General features: G+C 61.6%; 3 protein-coding genes across 3 annotated transcripts; 2 read left to right on the top strand and 1 right to left on the bottom strand.

The window, feature by feature from the left end:
* Positions 1-954: 954 nt before the first annotated feature.
* Positions 955-5,112, bottom strand: LOC138825282 (serine protease 41-like). Its single transcript, XM_070019679.1, has 6 exons — positions 4,947-5,112; positions 4,837-4,863; positions 4,527-4,692; positions 3,244-3,524; positions 1,395-1,546; positions 955-1,307 (listed from the first exon to the last, which is right to left on the bottom strand). Exons 1-6 carry the CDS (start codon positions 5,110-5,112, stop codon positions 969-971), a joined length of 1,131 nt encoding a protein of 376 aa, XP_069875780.1. The 3' UTR covers positions 955-968.
* An 817-nt stretch (positions 5,113-5,929) lies between these two features.
* Positions 5,930-11,805, top strand: LOC138825463 (serine protease 33-like). Its single transcript, XM_070020063.1, has 5 exons — positions 5,930-6,117; positions 6,385-6,547; positions 7,658-7,938; positions 9,323-9,486; positions 10,707-11,805. The coding sequence occupies exons 1-5, from the start codon at positions 6,000-6,002 to the stop codon at positions 10,947-10,949; spliced, it is 969 nt and encodes a 322-aa protein (XP_069876164.1). The 5' UTR covers positions 5,930-5,999; the 3' UTR covers positions 10,950-11,805.
* Positions 11,806-13,626: 1,821 nt separating this feature from the next.
* On the top strand, positions 13,627-16,653 carry LOC138825281 (testisin-like). The gene is made up of 6 exons (XM_070019678.1): positions 13,627-13,726; positions 13,798-13,824; positions 14,964-15,129; positions 15,224-15,507; positions 16,077-16,231; positions 16,340-16,653. Exons 1-6 carry the CDS (start codon positions 13,627-13,629, stop codon positions 16,577-16,579), a joined length of 972 nt encoding a protein of 323 aa, XP_069875779.1. The 3' UTR covers positions 16,580-16,653.
* The last annotated feature ends 1,105 nt before the right edge of the window (positions 16,654-17,758 follow it).

Genomic DNA, 17,758 nt, shown 5'->3' with positions numbered 1-17,758 from the left:
AACACTGCCAGGCGGGCCTGCGGCTTCCCCTAAGCAGCCTCAAACAAAGATGCTTTGAGCAGTACTTTGGCAGAGGCAAGAAAAGGACACCAGGAGCAGGGCAGGGAGGGGGAGGCCGCGGCAGGCGGGGATCTCCGGAGGATCCTGGGCAGGTCATCTCTGAACCTGAGCCTGCTTCCTGGTCCCGAGCGCGGGCACTGGAGCTTCTGAGCTCTATTGTTCAGTCTTGTAATCCCAGCTCAGCCCAGACCAGCCAGCCTCCTACGCACCTCCACACCCTAGATCGTGGCCTCAGACCTCAGGCCTGGCCCCGCTGAGCCCACCCAGAGCCCCCAGGGCTAGACCGGAAGTGAGTGGCTCAAACCTGCCTGAGCATGAGCAGAAACAGCCTCCATCTTGGGAAATGATACACATTTTGGCTTGGGGTGGCCACATCAGAGCAATCCTCTGTGTGGGGCAGGGTGGGCTGGGAGATGGCGGGCTAGGCCAGTGCGTCCCCTCTCGGGTCCCCTTCCAGTGCTGGCTGCCCATCACACGTCCTCTCTGCCTGGTCCTCATAGCTCTGGCCATGGCCATGCCAGAGTAGCGATCTGTCTTCAGGAGGGGGTGGGGGTGGGGGTGAGGTTTGTCTCACAGGGCAGGGAATGAATCTGTGCCCATATTGTGAGCTCAGGCTGAAATGAATTACTCAAGCTTCTAGAGGCTGACAAGCTGACCATGACCATCAAGGAGATGTCGAATCTCCCCAGTCTGGTCTTCCAAGGCCCCAGACAGCCCAAAGACAGCCTTTCTTCTGGAAATGACCTCTCCTTGGGAAGGACTCTGGTGTTTGAATCAAAACCAGGGCCAGGTTTAGGAGCTGCTAGGAAGAGGTTCAGTGTGAACCCAGGGTGGTCTTCAAGAAGTCAATGGAGAGTTGATGAAGCTTCTCGAAGCATCAGCTTACATGCTCATGTGCATGGCGTTTATTAACAAGAGGAAAACAGAGCACACTCCCCTCCACACTGGGCGGATCTGGGCCTGGGGGGTATAGCAGCACCAGATCCAGACCTGCACCAAGTTGGAGGGCTCAGGCTGGGCCCCGGAGAGGGAGCCCAGGGAAGAGTGAGGAGCAGCAGGCGTGACAGCCAGGGCTCGGGCCTGGGCGCGCCGCTGGGGATCACGGTCTGGATCCAGTCGAAGTGCTGACTGACGTTGGTGTAGACGCCAGGCTTCCTGGGCCTACCGCAGCCCTGGCCCCAGCTCACCACGCCGACCTGATACCACCGCCCGTTCTCCTCACAGACCAAGGGTCCTCCGGAGTCACCCTGGGGAGGGGCAGGGGTGAGATGGGCCAGGGGTGAGGGGCAGGGGTGAGGGGCAGGGCCGGCTCCCGCGCGGGGAGGATCACTCACTTTGCAGCTGTCCACACTGCCGTCCTCAGCGCCCGCGCAGATCATGTCGCTTTGGATTATATCAAGTCTTCCGGTGGTGTACAGATCGTTACACCTGGAGTTGTTCAGGATGGTGACCTGCGCTTCCCGGAGGTGGTAGGGTGGCTGGAGTTCTGGGAGTGGAACGGAGACAATACAACATGAGTCTCCTGCCCCAGGAGGAGGAGACACCGGTCCCGTGGGGGTGTCCCTGGGGGTCACCTCACACAGTTGTGACTCACGGTGTCACAGAAGAATGGACAGGCTTGACCTTCACAAAAGCCCAGGTAGGAAGGGGCTAAGGAGGTGCTTTGGGGCCGTAGGGACACAGAGGAGGGGGTACATCAGGCTGAGACGGAAGACAGGCAGGAAAAAACTCAAAAGTCTTACAAAGGAACAAGGAGAGCCGGTGAAGGGCACTACGCCGCTGAATGTACAACGTGGCAGCACTGGAGTTTTGGTTTCTGATTTTGGTTTTGGTTTTGGTTTTTGGGCCGAGTACACTTGAACCACCTCTTAATCTCCCACCCCCCACTTTTTGAGACAGGATCTTGCAGTGTAGCCTCAGGTGGCCTCCGAATTTCCATCTTCCTGCATCTGCTTTCTCAGTGCTGGGAATTCAGGCGTGGGTTACCAGGCCTGGCTACCAAAGTGTTTGTAGAGTTTTCTTGGCCATTTGTTCTTTGTGTTGCTGCAACTTATATGTCCTCTGCGTTTTCTGATAATGGGGTACGGCCCAGGGTGAGCGGAGAAGGAAAGAACTGAGTTGGCGGCTCCTGCGGCCTGCGGTGAGCTAATCAGCCTCTAATCTCTGAGCTGAGCTGGAGTGGATATCGTGTCCCAGTCTAAACCTCTGGTCTTTAACAAAAAAACTCCTAAGATTAAAAAAAAAAACTTTAGCTGAAGGTACTGGGATTATGAGGTTCCAGGTTCAACCCAGAGCACTGAGAAAGCAAGAAGAGACCAAGACACGGAAAACAACAATTGTAAGTTCCCAGCAGTTTACACAGTGTGTAAGGGCATAAACAGCAGTGGCTCCCGGCACAGCTGGCTCACACCATAGCTACTGGGCAGGCGGAGCTGTGCGGGTCAAGGTTTGAAAACACCTAGGGCAGAATAAGCTAGTGAGGCTCTTTTTGTTTTTTTTTTGCAGGGCTGGGGGGGGGGAGGCAGTCATAGGGCTTGAACGTGGGCCTTGGGCGCCGTCCTGAGCTCTTTTTGCTTAAGGTTATGGTTTTCCGCTACTTCCAGTTTTCTGGTGGTTTATTGGAGCTGACAGTCTCATTATCTTTCCTGCCTGGGCTGACTTTGAACCGAGATCCTCAGATCTCAGCCTCCTGAGTAGCTAGGATGACAGGCATGACCACCAGCACCCAACCCTGTAAGACTCTCATCTCCAATTAGCAGCCATAAAAGCCACAAAGGAAGGTGTAGCTCAACTGCCAGAGCACCAACCTTGAGTAAAAAAGCTAAGGGACAGCACCTAGACCCTGGGTTCAAGCCCCAGAACCAGCACACAGAAACCAGTCACCAATGGACAAAGAAATAATGGTGTCCAGAAACTGTGCTGCGAGTAGAACATTCCAAATGTAGGACTGCATGCATGTGAAATGCACAGGGGGGCAGAATCCGGAGGTTGGAGGTTCTCAGGGCTGTGGAGAGGGGCCGGGAGGAGGAAGGGTTGGTGAGGGAGGGTCCCCACAGAGCCCGAGGCCGAGGGGCAGAGCCAGAGCCCGGGGAGGGGCTGCAGGGCCTAGTGCTGCTGGCTCAAGGCAAGGACAGGGCGGGGCCCAGCCCTCGGCCACGCCCACCCGCGTGCACCCAGCCTCACTCTGGTTCTCTTGGAGCCAGCCCCAGCCGGTCACCCAGCAGTCAGGCCGGTGCTGGAACATGGAGGTGGAAGACAGGATGCAGACGGGCTGGATGTGCTGGTTGTAGGGGACGGGGGAGGCCAGCTTCACCAGAGCGATGTCGTGGAGCTTCCTATTTGCGTGGGGGTTCATGATGATCTTCTTCACCTTGTACCGGTTGGAGTAGGCCTTCAGGTTCCAGAGAGATGGCCGGGAAGTTAGCTCCCCAAACTGGACGGTCCACGTATGTGGATCAGGGGACCTGGTGGTAGGAGAGAGCAGTCGAGGCAGGAGGGCGGCCTCCCGGCATCCACCCCGCACCTCCCTTAGGGGTCATGGTGGATGGGGCTGCTTCCACTTGCTCGTCCTGGACACCAGTGCCAAGAGCCTGTAGATAGCAGACGGGCCACAAGCAAAGCCCTGAGCAGGGCCAGGGCTCTGGGGGTCTGCAGGAAGGGGGCTGTCTTGTCACCTTGTAGAGCTGTCCTCTGGGGACTCCTGGGTACCCCTAAGTAGCCTGAGCAATAGTGGCTGGGGTGACTGTGGGGCCCTGGGCAGGATGGAGTAAGCAGCAGCTCTGGAGAACTGTGCGGGGCGCGGGCCGGACCGAGGCCCAGCACCGCCTCATCTCTACCCACATGCAGACTCACCGTGCTCCCAGGCTGGCTCCCTTTGGGTAAAAACTGAGGGAAGAGGAATGAGGAGGAGGAACAGAACAGGAGTGGGAACAGGAATAAAGTGTTCTAGTGTAGCCTTCTAGAAGAATGGGAATTTCAGGATTGGTGGTTCACACCTAGGATCCTAGCTACTCAGGAGGGGGAGATCTGAGGATCGAAGTTCGAAGCCAGCCCTGGGCAGAAACTGGTGAGGCTTTTATCTCCAATTAACCACACACACACACACACACACACACACACACACACACACGCACATGCACACACGCACACGCACCACACACATGCACGCCCAGAAGTGGAGCTATGGCTCAAGTGGTAGAGCCCTCGCCTGGAGCAAAAGAAGCTTGGGGACAGCGCCCAGGCCCTGAGTTCAAGCCCCAGGACTGGCCACCACAGGCACAAGGGAGACTGGGCACTCCATGCGCCCAGGGCAGGGGGCGGTGCGCCCGGGGACGGGGGGGGGCGGTGCGGGGCGCCCGGGGGCGGTGCGGGGCGCCCGGGGGCGGGGGGACGTGGGGGGGCGGGGCGGGGCGCCCGGGGGCGGGGCGGGCGGTGCGGGGCGCCCCGGGCGGCTCAGGCCCGCTCACCTCCTGAGGCAGTGGGCGGCCGTGAGCACCCACCGGTGGTTCAGCAGGCTCCCTCCGCACTCGTGCGCTCTCCTCAGGCGCAGGCTGACCTGCCACGGCCAGCGCCCGCGCACCGACTCCTCGCCGCCCACTATCAGCGGCTGCACGTCCCGCTGGCCGCAGGGGCCTAGGACGGACAGACGGACAGGAGGCGGAGCCCGCGCGGCCGCCCGTCCCCCCGAGCCCCCGCCTCCCCGAACCCCCCTCCGCCCCGGGGCCGCACCCCGGTCCCCACCTCCCCCCCCCCCCCGCCCCGGGGCCCGGCGGTTACTGGTGAGCAGCCTGGCGTCCGCGGGACCTGCAGCGGACCGAGGAGAGCACCGGGTGAGGCCTCCGCGCCCCACGCGGGCCCCGCGCCGGCCGCGGCCCCCCGGGCCTCACCTGACGCCCCGTCCCGCGGCGGCCCTGCGGGGGGCGGCGGGGGAGCGCGGCCGCCCCCGGCCCCGCCGCGCCCGGGCTCCGCGGGCCGCAGGGCTCCCGCCCGACACAGCAGCAGCCACAGCAGCAGCGGCAGCGGCGGCGGCAGCGGCCGTCCGCGCGCCGCCATGGCCGAGGCTCCGGGCCGGCGGCGGTGAGCGCGGGCGCCCCCTGCGGGACGGGCGGCGGCGGTGAGCGCGGGCGCCCCCTGCGGGACGGGCGGGGTGAGCGCGGGCGCCCCCTGCGGGACGGACGGCGGCGGTGAGCGCGGGCGCCCCCTGCGGGACGGGCGGGGTGAGCGCGGGCGCCCCCTGCGGGACGGGCGGGGTGAGCGCGGGCGCCCCCTGCGGGACGGGCGGGGTGAGCGCGGGCGCCCCCTGCGGGACGGGCGGGGTGAGCGCGGGCGCCCCCTGCGGGACGGCGGCGGCGGCTTCAGGAGCAGCGCGTGGCCGCCTCGGCCGGCACCTTCTCCCCTGACCTCCCCGGGCCCAGGCTTGGGCTGCTTGGAAGGCCGCTGTGCCGCAGGCGTAGCCGCCCTCGGCCCGGGGCTGCCTGAGCCGGTGGGTTTCAGCCCACAGGAGGGATGGGTGCCGGAGGCGCCGGGAGAACGCGGGGTCTGCGCGCGGCGCCCGGCCGGGGCTCAGCGCGCCCTGCGCGAGGCCTGCGGGAGGCCCGGGTCCCGGGGCCGGGCAGCCCCGGCCTGGCGGAGCCCCTGCACACAAGCGCCTGTAGGCCTGCGCCGGAGCCTATCAACGAGAGCCCAGGGCCGGGACCCCGGAGCCTTGGCCGAGAGCCCCGGGCCAGCAACCAGGAGCTGCAAACCACGGCCGTGTGGGAAGCCAGGCCGAGTCCGCGAGCGTGGGGGCCCTGGGCCCCGCCCGGGCTGGAGGACAGGGTGGAGGCCCAGCCCCACCCCAGGGCAGCCCGGGGCCCAGCCGCAGCTGCAGTCTCCTTCCTCCTTCCTGGACTGACTGGAACTCTGACCCCGCACGCAGCCACAGCTCGCGCCTGGGCGCCATGGAGCTGGCCCCGCGTGCCATCCTGCTCGCCCTCCTTCCTGGAGCCCTTCTAGTCAGCGAGAGCCCCCCAACTACCCCAGATAGCCAGAGTGACTATGGCACAGACCTGAATTCAGGTAGGCTATGAGGTGGGGGGAGACACAGGAACTATAGGAGGGCCCACAAAGCCTGAGCTCCCCAGTAATCTTGACCCCTGGTCCTGGAGCCGTGTTCCTGGGCTGGTCCTGTTAGGAACCCAGGCATTAGGGCCTCACCCTGGTCAGGTCCTTCGAGAGGTGGTGACAGGTGAAGGTGGCTGGGGATGGAGGGAGGGAGGGAGGGAGGGAGGGAGGGAGGGCGCGTGGCCACGTCTCCCTGTGTCTCACGGTGCTGGTTCTCTGCAGTGTGCGGACGTGTGCAGGCGTCGGATCGCATTGTGTCGGGGCAGGATGCCAAGCCGGGCCAGTGGCCCTGGCAGGTCAGCCTGAGGCAGTATGGCCAGCATGTGTGTGGTGGCTCCCTGATTTCTGAAGACTGGGTGCTGACAGCTGCCCACTGCTTCAACCAGTGAGTGTCTCCCCAGGGTGCACAAGCCCCTTCCAGGCGCTCTTGTTTTCCTTTCCAGCCACACCCTCACCTCTGCCTACTTGGTCAGAAGAGGAGGCAAGGCTGTCCCCTCCTGGCATCTTGTCTTGCTTCTCTATCCATCATGGCCCCTGATCTTGGGCTAGTACTGGGGCCTGCGGGGGGGCGGGGGGAGATGGGAGAATCCAGCCTGCTCACTTCCTCTCTGATACCACCGCTTTCTCCCAAATTGATGTTCCTCTTGAGAACCCAAAATCTTGAGTGCACTGATTATTATACCGGCGTTTGCACTGGTGACAGGTCTTCAATTGGTGATTTTTCTTTTTGGGGTTCAGTTGTGGGGTCTGAACTCTGGGCCTGGGCACTGTCCCTCAGCTCTTCAGCTCAAGGCTAGCGCTCTACCACTTGAGCCACAGCACTTCAGCTGTTTTCTTTTTGCTTATGTGGTGCTGAGGAATCGAACCCAGGGCCTCAGGCATGCAAGTTAAGCACTCTACCACTGAGCCAACTTCCCAGCCTCTTTTCTTTGTGTGATACCTGGGTTTGAACTCATGGCCTTGAGCTTTCCAGGCCAGGTCTGGAGCCCTGGAGCCCCGCCCTCAGCTGACTGAAGCCGGGGAAGACTGCAGAGTGATGGCTTTTTACATTTATTTTTTAATTTATGTTTGTTTTTATTTTTTTGGTCGGTCGTGGGGCTTGAACTCTGGGCCTGCGTGCTGTCCTTCCCTCTTCAACTCAAGGTGAGCGCTCTACCACTTTGAGTCACAGCACCACTTCCGCTTTACTGGTGGTTCATTGGAGATAAGAGTCTCACAGACTTTGAATCAGGATCCTCAGATCTCAGCCTCCTGAGTAGCTAGGATTTACAGGTGTGAGCCGCCGGTGTCTGGCTTGTGTTGACTTCGAATAGCGATCACACACAGGGTAGCACATTGTCTTCCCTACACACACACACACACACACACACACACACACACACACACACACACACACACACACACACACACACACACACACACACACACACACACACACACACACCCGGGATCCTGGCACAGCTTGAACAGCCCCCTTGGCCTTCCTGTCCCCCAGGAACCAGCCCCTGTCCGCCTATGTGGTGCTGCTGGGCTCCATCTCCTCCTACCCAGAGGCCGGCGAGGCGGGCGAGCTGCGGGCCGTGGCGCAGATCTTCAGGCACCCGAGCTACTCGGATGAGGAGCACAGCATGGGTGACATCGCACTGCTGCGGCTGGCCTCTCCCGTCTCCTTCAGTGACCTCATCCTTCCGGTCTGTCTCCCCAAGCCCGGAGACCCCCTGGATCCTGGCATCAGGTGTTGGGTCACCGGCTGGGGGAACACCTCTCCGACTCAGAGTAAGGAGGCTCAGAGCCCGGGGTGGGGCACAGGAAGTGGGGGGTGCTCAGCAGAAGCAGCTGGTCAACTATGGAACCCATGCACGAAGAACGGCCACCAGAGGGCGTCCACGAGCCCCCGGCAGGCCCACCCCTCTGGGCCAGCGTGCACCTCGGCCACCCCGGTGGCCACAGGTCGCACTGAATGGCCTCCATTCTCCCTGGGCCCTGGTTTCTCACTGAGATCTTCAGTGCCCCACGTGCTGGGTTGATGCAAGGGTCATGTGAGGTGTTCTGGCCATTTCTAACAAGGCTGGGAGCTCATCCACCTTCCTTAGTGTCTTGGGCTAATGTCCTGGGGCTCGTGATGAGTCACCTCAAAAGGGCCGGCTCAAAGACACAAAAACGTGAGTTTGCTTGTAGTTCAGGGGGTCAGCAGCCTGAGGTGAAGGGGCTGTCGGGGCCTCTTGGCTCCCGCTGGGACCGCTCTGTGTCTGGCCTTGCCCAGCCTCACTCAGCCTCACCCCCCACCCCAGGCTGTCCTGTCTGTCCGTCTGTCCATCTACCTGGGCTTCTTATCTTCTCCTGTGTCTTTTGGTGCCCATGGTGGGCTTGAACTCAGGGTCTCTTGTTCTCCCTGAGCTTTTTTCTGCACAAGACCAGCTCTCTTATCACTTGAGCCACAGCTTAAGTGATGCTGGTTCATTGGAGATGAGTCTCTTGGGTTTGTCTGCCGAGGCTACCTTTGAACTGTGATTCTCAGATCTCAGCCTCCTTAGTACCTGGAATTACAGGCGTGAGCACTTGTGCCCAGCTGACTCATCTTAAGTGACTGATAGTATCTGCAGAGCCTCTATTTCTTTCTCTTAATTTTTCTTGATATTTGTTTATTTAGGAATTTAGTGCTGGTCCTGGGGCTTGAACTCAGGGTCTAGGTGCTGTCCCCAAGCTTTTTTTTTTTTTTTTTAAATCTCGCTCTCAAGGCTCTCATTTTATTGTTTGAGCTGTAGCTCGACTTCTAGTTTTTTGATGCTTAGAGGTAAAAGTCTTATGGGTTTTCTTGCCCATACTGTCTTCAAACTGTGATCCTCAGATCTCAGCCTCCTGAGTAGCTGACAGGTGTGAGCCTTCATAAAAAGTGTGTGTGTGTGTGTGTGTGCATGTGTGCACAGGCACACACACCATTACCAGGGCTTGAACCCAGGTCCTGGGTGCTGTCCCTCAGGTTCGCTACTCAGGCTGATGAGCCCCAGCTTTTTGGTGGTGAGGCCCTCAGTCCATCACACCTATGCATGCCGGGCCGGGCCGGGCCGGGCCAGGGCAGGAGAGAGCTTGCTTTTGAATGTGAAATCCATGGAGGTAGCAGCCGTGTCCCCTGGCTGAGCTGGGCTCTCCCGTCCCCCAGGTCTCCTGCCCCCCTTCACCCTTCAGGAGGTGGAGCTTCCCCTCATCGCCCGGCAGACCTGTGAGGCCTACTACCAGGGGAACCCCGAGTCCGGCCAGGGGTCCCTCATCCTGGAGGACATGCTGTGTGCTGGCTTCGAGGAAGGCCAGAAGGACTCCTGCTATGTGAGCAAGCCGGGCCCGCCCCCCTTGTGTCCCCCCAGCTCCCCAGTCCACAGGCTGTCCCTCCCCCTCCCCATCACCCCTGGAGATCCAGGACAGAAGACATGTTTATTTGTTTTTTCTTTTCTTTTTGTGGCTGTCCTAGGGTTGGGACCCAGGGCCTGGGTGCTGTCTCTGAGCTCTTTGGCTCCAGGCTAGTGTTTCCCCACGTGAATCACAGCTCTACAGCTGCCTGTTTATTTTGCTGGTTAATTATTGGAGATGAGAGTCTCACAGACTTCCCTGCCCGCGCTGGCTTTGAACCGTGATCCTCAGATCTCAGCCTCCTGAGTCGCTAGGATGACAGATGTGAGCCACCACATCTGGCTTCTTTTATTTTTTTATACATCTATACACAAGGGTCAATGCAAAAAAAGAAGTTTCCAGGGTAGAGCCCTTGCCTAGGCCTTTTGAAGGCCCCAAGATCCATCCCCAGCATCTCAAAAAAAAGAAAAAAAATCAGGACCTGCAGTTTTGTCCTGGATCTTATCTCTAAGCTGAAAGCTTTTAAGAATCTTAAAAAAAAAAAATGTCCTCCCACATGAACTTCAGAGCCTTTGACCACGTTTCCAGCAGTCAGGGCCTACCCTTCAACCGCTCTTGTAAACCCTCTTTATTGTGTTATCTCAAAGAAGAGATTTATTAGATAAAAAAAAGGCACCAGCAACACCAGCTACCCAGACACTCTTCCCTGAGTGCTAACTCTTCTTTGTCGGTTGTGGAACTCTGGGCCTGGGCGCTGTCCCTCAGCTCTTCAGCTCAAGGCTAGCGCTCTACCAATTGAGCCACGGCACCAATTCTGGTTTTCTGGTGGTTTCTTGGAGATAAGAGTCTCACGGCCTTTCCTGCCCTGGCTGGCTTTGAACCACGATCCTCAGCTCTCAGCCTCCTGAGCAGCTGGGGTTCCAGGTGTGCGGCCCAGGCAGCTGGCAGATGTTTTCATTTTGTTTTAGAGATTGTGCACACTACAGGACTTGTCCCATGTGCTAGGCATTCCCCTTCTTTTTCCCAGACTTTTGCCACTTTCCAGAAACTTCCCATCGATTGATCTCCCTTCTAGCCCTGGGCGGGACAGTACCAAAGAGGTTAAGGGAGGTGGCGGGGGTTGGGGAAGTCCGTCTCACAGGGAGGCCGGCCGGCCCAGCAGCCTCTACCTCCAGATCTCTCTGTCTCCGTCTCCGCAGGGCGACTCTGGAGGCCCGTTGGTGTGTGATGTGGGCGTGTGGGTGCAGGCAGGGGTGGTGAGCTGGGGGTCCGAGTGTGCCCTGCCCAGGAGGCCAGGAGTTTACACCAACGTCAGCTACTACACGGCGTGGATTGCCAGCGTCCAGAACTCAGCCCCAGTCCGGAGCCTCTCCTCGCCCTCCTCCAGCCCGTTGTTCCTGGGGTCCGCCGGTGCTGCCCTCATCTCCCTGTGGCTTCTCTGATGGGTACCCCTTATCTCAGCCCCCACACTCTGAACTGGTGGTGTCTCCCAACCCCTGCCAGGTGCAGGCGCTCTGGGCGAGGCCCCTTCCTGGGGGCCTTTGTGGGCAGCCATTGCTGTCCTCTGTCCTCCAGCCTCCACACAGATTCCTCTTCAGACTCTTGGGGACCCCTCAGCGAACCCCCGGCCTCTTATTTGTCTCCTCTGGGCCCTGGTCACCCTTCACCCAGGACGGAGCCGCAGGGCGCGGCCTCCACTCCGGGCACTTGGCTGGTTTCTGGGACTCCTGGGCTGGGTGGATCCGTTTCACTGAAGCAATAAAGCCTGGACCTGCACACTTCCTCCTCTGCCAACTCGCCACACAGCTTTCACCGGGGGTCCCCCGAGACGCCTCACCCACACAGGCTCACCCGAGGCTCCCCTTGTTCTCAGAACGGGAGGCGGAGGAGGGGAGCAGGAGGCCCGCCCACTGTCCCGGGAAGCCCAGTTGCTAGGCCCAAGGAGCCGCCTGTGAACGTACCCTGGCGCCAGGGACCCCGTAGGACCGGCGGAGGGGACCACGGAGGGTGGGCGTGGATCCCAGTGGTGTGGGCAGGCCTGGGGCTCAATTCCAGGCTCTCCTGGGCAGAGAGGTAGGGTCGGTCTCAGTGTCCTGAGGTTCTGATGCCAACCCCAGAGCTGTGGCAAAGCAGGAGTCGGGCCTGCGCCCACCTCAGCTGAGCAGGGACGACCCCAGGTTCCATCCCCGAGGTGAGTGAGTGTGGCCCTGGCTGGGCCGTTCTCAGCCGCTCTTCCTCTCCCCGGTCCTTCAATTCCCAGCCTTCTCCCCAAGCAATAAAGTTTGTTAAAGAGTTTCAGCCCTCAAGTTCCAACTCAGTAAACTGGGTGTGGTGGGGCACTCCTATAATCCCAGCACTCGGGAAGCTGAAGGGAGATGAGCTTTGAGTTCAAGGTCAGGGTGGGCTGCATCGTCTGTTCCAGGCCAGGTGGGGTCCATGCAGCAAGACCTTGCCTCAAAAAGAAAAGAAAGGCTGGGAAGGTGGCTCAGTGGTAGAGCGCTTGCCTTGCATGCATGAGGCCCTGGGTTTGATTCCTCAGTACTACATACACAGAAAAAGCTGGAAGTGGTGCTGTGGCTCAAGTGGTAGAGCACTAGCCTTGAGCTGAAGAGCTGAGGGGCAGCGCCCAGGCCCAGCGTTCAAGCCCACGACTGACAAAAAGAAAACAAAATCATCTCTCTACCACTCTTCCTTCCTCAATGTTTTATTCTTCTGCTTTCATACTTGAATACATATTGACCATATTTACCCCTCTACCACCCCATGCACGGATGCCCCCCAGCAGCCGGGTTGTACCCCTGTTTGCATTTGTAAAGTGTATATTAATTGTACAAAGGGTATTTCTCAGATTCATATCTTATACTTTATTCAGATTAACTTCCTCTTTGGCTCTCTGGTCCCTTCACTCTGCCCCCTATTATTTAACAGTGTTGAATTTCCTTAGGCCATCTTTGTTGATTGATACAATGTATTATTTTTGTTGGTTGCGGGGGCTTGAACTCAGGGCCTGGGCGCTGTCCCTCAGCTCTTCAGCTCAAGACTAGCGCTCTACCACTTGAGCCACTGTACCACTTCCGGTTTTCCGGTGGTCTATTGGAGATGAGTCTCTTGGCCTTTCTCACCCGGGCTGGCTTTGAACCATGATCCTCAGATCTCAGCCTCCTGAGTAGCTAGGATGACAGGTGTGAGCCCCTGGCACCCGGCAGATGCAGTGTATTTTGATATGATTCATTCCTGGTCACTCTCTTCCCTGCTCCCTTGTACCTTCCCTCCCCCCAAACAGTCCACGTTGTTTTTGTAACAGGACCTCAAATCAATGCCAGTCTGGGCTGCAATCCTCCCAACTGCGCTGCTCGCACAGGGGTGCCAGGTGTGTGCTGCCACACCTAGCTTTTATTAGTTGAGATAAGGGTATTGTGACCTATTGCAGCCCTGAACTGGGACCCTCCTGACCTTTACCTCTTGAGGAGCTGGAAGACAGAGGCTTAGCTGAAGGTATTGCTTTTCTAAAGATATTTCAGAGTCTCTTCCTTCAAGGCCTGTAATTTTGGCATTCTGGGAGGCCAGAGAACCTCGGTTCTGGGCCAGCATGGGTTGCTTCGCAAGACGCCATGTCCAAACACATAATCCCTATGGAGGATGGTGAAGAGAGCTGGGCCTGCGGCCAGGTGCAGCCTGAGCAGAAAGGCTCCAGCCAGCTGTGGGCCCGGGGAGGTCAGGCGGATAGAAGGCGCAGGGCCGGGGCTGCCCTGCGCGCCTGTCCTGCAGAGGGCGCCCGCCGCCACCGTCTGCCTTGCGCTGCTTGTCCTGCAGAGGGCGCCCGCCGCCACCGTCTGCCTTGCGCTGCTTGTCCTGCAGAGGGCGCCTGCGGCCACCGTCTGCCTTGCGCTGCCCGACCTGTAGAGGGCGCCTGCGGCCACCGTCTGCCTTGCGCTGCTTGTCCTGCAGAGGGCGCCCGCCGCCACCGTCTGCCTTGCGCTGCTTGTCCTGCAGAGGGCGCCTGCGGCCACCGTCTGCCTTGCGCCGCCCGACCTGTAGAGGGCGCCCGCAGTTGTCGTCGCCAGGCACCGCCCGTCCTCCAGGGGGCGCCCGCCGTCAGGAGCAGCGGGAGCCGAGGCCATGGGGACGCGCGGAGGGTGGCCGCTGCCGCCGCTGCCGCCGCTGCCGCCGCTGCTGCTCCTGGCCGCGCTGATGTCGCGCGTGGGCGCCAAGCAGCCGGGTGAGCTGCGCGGGCCGCGGGGGGTGCGGGGCGGGGGCCGCGTCTCACCTTCTCCCCCCCCCCCCCCGCAGAGCTGCAGGCGGTGGACACGCTGTCAGGTGAGGCGCGGGCGCGCCAGGACGCCCACATGGTGGACCGGGTAACGGGGCCGTGCGGGGGGGGGGGGGACCCGGATCCCGGCCCCCTCCATCCCCCTCCATCCCCCTCCGGCCCCCTCCATCCCCCTCCGGCCCCCTCCGGCCCCCTCCATCCCCCTCCATCCCCCCCTCCATCCCCCTCCATCCCCCTCCGTCCCCCTCCGGCCCCCTCCGTCCCCCTCCATCCCCCTCCGTCCCCCTCCGGCCCCCTCCGGCCCCTTCCATCCCCCTCCATCCCCCCCTCCATCCCCCTCCATCCCCCTCCATCCCCCTCCGTCCCCCTCCGGCCCCCTCCGGCCCCCTCCATCCCCCTCCGTCCCCCTCCATCCCCCTCCATCCCCCTCCATCCCCCTCCATCCCCCCCTCCATCCCCCTCCATCCCCCTCCGTCCCCCTCCGTCCCCCTCCGGCCCCCTCCTGCCCCTTCCATCCCCCTCCATCCCCCACCATCCCCCTCCATCCCCCTCCGTCCCCCTCCGGCCCCCTCCATCCCCCTCCATCCCCCTCCGTCCCCCTCCGTCCCCCTCCGTCCCCCTCCATCCCCCTCCTGCCCCTTCCATCCCCCTCCATCCCCCTCCGTCCCCCTCCGTCCCCCTCCATCCCCCTCCGTCCCCCTCCGTCCCCCTCCATCCCCCTCCATCCCCCTCCATCCCCCTCCGTCCCCCTCCGGCCCCCTCCGTCCCCGGCCCCCTCCATCCCCCTCCATCCCCCTCCATCCCCCTCCTGCCCCTTCCATCCCCCTCCATCCCCCTCCATCCCCCTCCATCCCCCTCCATCCCTCTCCGTCCCCCTCCAGCCCCCTCCATCCCCCTCCATCCCCCTCCGGCCCCCTCCATCCCCCTCCGGCCCCCTCCATCCCCCTCCGGCCCCCTCCATCCCCCTCCATCCCCCTCCGGCCCCCTCCATCCCCCTCCATCCCCCTCCATCCCCCTCCGTCCCCCTCCGGCTCCCTCCGTCCCCCTCCGTCCCCCTCCGGCCCCCTCCGGCCCCCTCCATCCCCCTCCGGCCCCCTCCGGCCCCCTCCGGCCCCCTCCGTCCCCGGCCCACGCGGGCGAGGCCCCGGCCTCCCCACGCCGCTCAGCCTCCGCCCGCGCCCCCCAGGCCCGTGCGGCCACCGGCCCATCCCGTCGCGCATCGTGGGCGGCCAGGACGCGGAGCTGGGGCGCTGGCCGTGGCAGGCCAGCCTGCGGCTCTGGGGCATCCACATGTGCGGGGCCAGCCTGCTGAACCGCCGCTGGGTGCTGACGGCCGCCCACTGCTTCGACAGGTGAGGGGGCGGGGCCGGGCCCGCGGGGACCCGGGAGACGCCCTCCCCGCAGGGACTGACGGAGTCCGCCCCGCGCGACCTCCCGCCCCGCCAGGTCCAATGACCCCTATGAGTGGTCGGTGCAGCTCGGGGAGCTGACCTCCTCGCCGTCCTTCTGGAGCCTGCAGGCCTACCACAACCGCTACAACGTGGATAGCATCTTCCTGAGCCCCAAGTACCCGGGCACGTTTCCCTACGACATCGCCCTGATCAGGCTCTCCTCCTCCGTCAGCTACTCCAGCCACATCCAGCCCATTTGCCTCATGGCCTCCACAGCCATTTTCGAGAACCGGACCGACTGCTGGGTGACCGGCTGGGGGGACATCCAAGAGGATGAGTGTGAGCCTGTGGGAAGGGAGGGGTCACTCCCGGGTCACAGCCCAGCCAGCCGTGCTCAACGGGCCAGCCAAACAGCCCGTGCCCTGCCCTAGAGTCTCAGAAGAGCCGAGACCTGCCTGTCCATCGCCCAGGTCCTTGTGTGGTTTTGTTGGCCATCCATGTCGAGTCCAGGTTGGAACTGGAAGTGTTAAGAACGGGGACTGGAGCTGGGCGCTGGTGGTTCATGCCTGTCATCCTAGCTACTCAGGAGGCCGAGTTCTGAGGATCACGGTTCAAAGCCAGCCTGGGCAGGAAAGTCTGTGAGACTCTTATTCCAATTAATCACCAAAAAGCCAGATGTGGAGCTGTGGCTCAAGTGGTGGAGAGCCTTCATCAGAAAGGGAGCGTGCCCAGGCCCTGAGTTCGAGCCCCAGTATGGGCAAATAAAAATAACCACACACAAAAAAACCCCAAACCAGTACCCAGGCACCCCAGTTACCCAAGGCACCCCTCACCCCACAGTCCACAGCATCGTCCACCGCGGCGCGGGGAGGATCAAGCTGCCTGCTCCCTGCCCCGTGTCTTCACAGTGCTGCCGTCACCCTACATTCTCCAGGAAGTTCAGGTGGCCATCATGAACAACAGCATGTGCAATCACCTCTTTGAGCTGACAGACTTCCGCGTGGACATTTGGGGGGACATGTTGTGCGCGGGAGACCCCAAAGGTGGCAAGGATTCCTGCTTTGTGAGTGCTCCCCCAGACCGCCCGGCCTTGCCCACCCCGCCCGGCCTCCCCAGCCCACCTGGCCTCGCCCAGCCTGCCCCCACCCCCACTCACCCCACTGCTCCCCAGGGTGACTCGGGAGGACCCCTATCCTGCGAGCAGAATGGACTGTGGTATCAGGTCGGCGTGGTGAGCTGGGGCCAGGGCTGTGGCCGGCCCAACCGGCCTGGCATCTACACCAACATCAGTCAGCACGTCCGCTGGATCCGAACCACCATTTTACACAATGGCACCCCTGGGCCGCGCCCCTCCCCAGTGGGGCTGCTCCCCGTTCTGCCCTGGGCCCTCAGGCTCCTGCAACCAGCCTGAGCCACAGGCCCACACTGGCCAGAACCTTCTGCTGAGCAGAGCTCTGCTCCCCCGTTTTTATGCCAATAAACACATTGGAGTTGACTTTTCCAGAGCATTCCTTGAACCCTGCTCCCCCACCTCCCTCACGTCGAGTCCAGCCCAAGTCCCACCTCTGTCTCCCACCCTGCGTCCATCTGTGCCAGCGTAGTTGTTTCTACCAGACGGTGAGGCTTGAACTCAGGCCTTGCGGTTGCTCTACCACCTGAGCCACACTCCCAGCTACCAGCCCAGTCACTGGTTCATTTCCTTTGTGCCAGTCCGGGGCTTTCACTCAGGGCCTGGGTCACTGTCCCTTAGATTTTGCCCTCAGGGCCTGGCGCTCCATTACATAAGTCTCAGCTCTGTTTCTGGCTCTCTGCTGTCTACTTGGAGATCAGAGTCTCTTGGAATTGTCTGCCCAGGCTGGCTTCTAACCTCAGTCCTCTTTCTGAGTTGCTATATTACAGGTGTGAGCCGCAGGGCCCAGCCAGCCTCCACCTTGTAAAGCTGGGCGCGATAGGCCTGGAGCTTGCAGCATTTGAGCGCTGAGCCTGTCAGTCTGCGAGTCCAGCCCTCGGGTCCTCGCACACCCGAGGGATTCCCAGCAATGGGGGAGGGGGGTCTCTTCACCTCCCCAGGCCTCTGTCCAGGACTGGGAAGGAGTCTGGTTGGCCTGTTGGTTAGCACCCCCTTGCTGCAGCTTCGGGGTCACCTCGAGGAGGTGGGTCTTCCTCCTCCCATGGTGCATCCACCCAAAGCCCAGGAGAGGCCAGGGGGTGCCTGGGGAGCCAAGGGCGGCGGTGGGCAGGCCTCGCCTCCCTCAGACACCTGCACCTGTCCGAGGCTGCGTGTCCGGGTTCTTGATGATGCAGGCACAGCCTCCCGGGCTGGAGGGGGAGAGCAGCGCCAGCTTCTGTCCACACAGGTGGAGCCGGCACGGACAGTGCCAAAGCCAGTCGTCCAGGCTTCCTGGGAGGCCACAGTGTGATTCCAAACAAAAACAGAAAAAATGCCTAGGCCGAACGATGAGTGTCTGTTCTCCTGAGCTGGCGCCATGACACAAGCTGCCATCCCAGTGACGCGGGGGAGCAGGGGGAGGAGGACCGCAGTCCCGCCGCGGGGTGGAGTCAAGACCAAGCTCCAAATACCCTCACACCA

This window comes from Dipodomys merriami, unplaced genomic scaffold, assembly GCF_024711535.1.
Source record: "Dipodomys merriami isolate MVZ:Mamm:240054 unplaced genomic scaffold, mDipMer1.0.p SCAF_137, whole genome shotgun sequence".
NCBI classification, from domain to species: Eukaryota; Metazoa; Chordata; class Mammalia; order Rodentia; family Heteromyidae; genus Dipodomys; species Dipodomys merriami.
Note: the sequence above shows the minus strand (reverse complement) of the source record. Positions and strands in the feature narration are given on the sequence as shown.

Bases quoted from the DNA above. Each gene is read 5' to 3' on its own strand.
- LOC138825282 (XM_070019679.1), bottom strand. From the start codon at position 5,112: ATGGCGGCGCGCGGACGGCCGCTGCCGCCGCCGCTGCCGCTGCTGCTG. The intron at 3,525-4,526 runs GTGAGCGGGCCT...TCCTACCACCAG, and splicing joins GCCGCCCACTGCCTCAGGAG to GTCCCCTGATCCACATACGT. The intron at 1,308-1,394 runs GTGAGTGATCCT...GCCCCTCCCCAG, and splicing joins GCAGTGTGGACAGCTGCAAA to GGTGACTCCGGAGGACCCTT.
- LOC138825281 (XM_070019678.1), top strand. From the start codon at position 13,627: ATGGGGACGCGCGGAGGGTGGCCGCTGCCGCCGCTGCCGCCGCTGCCG. The intron at 15,130-15,223 runs GTGAGGGGGCGG...CCGCCCCGCCAG, and splicing joins GCCGCCCACTGCTTCGACAG to GTCCAATGACCCCTATGAGT. The intron at 15,508-16,076 runs GTGAGCCTGTGG...GTGTCTTCACAG, and splicing joins GGACATCCAAGAGGATGAGT to TGCTGCCGTCACCCTACATT.
- LOC138825463 (XM_070020063.1), top strand. From the start codon at position 6,000: ATGGAGCTGGCCCCGCGTGCCATCCTGCTCGCCCTCCTTCCTGGAGCC. The intron at 6,118-6,384 runs GTAGGCTATGAG...GGTTCTCTGCAG, and splicing joins TGGCACAGACCTGAATTCAG to TGTGCGGACGTGTGCAGGCG. The intron at 9,487-10,706 runs GTGAGCAAGCCG...CCGTCTCCGCAG, and splicing joins GCCAGAAGGACTCCTGCTAT to GGCGACTCTGGAGGCCCGTT.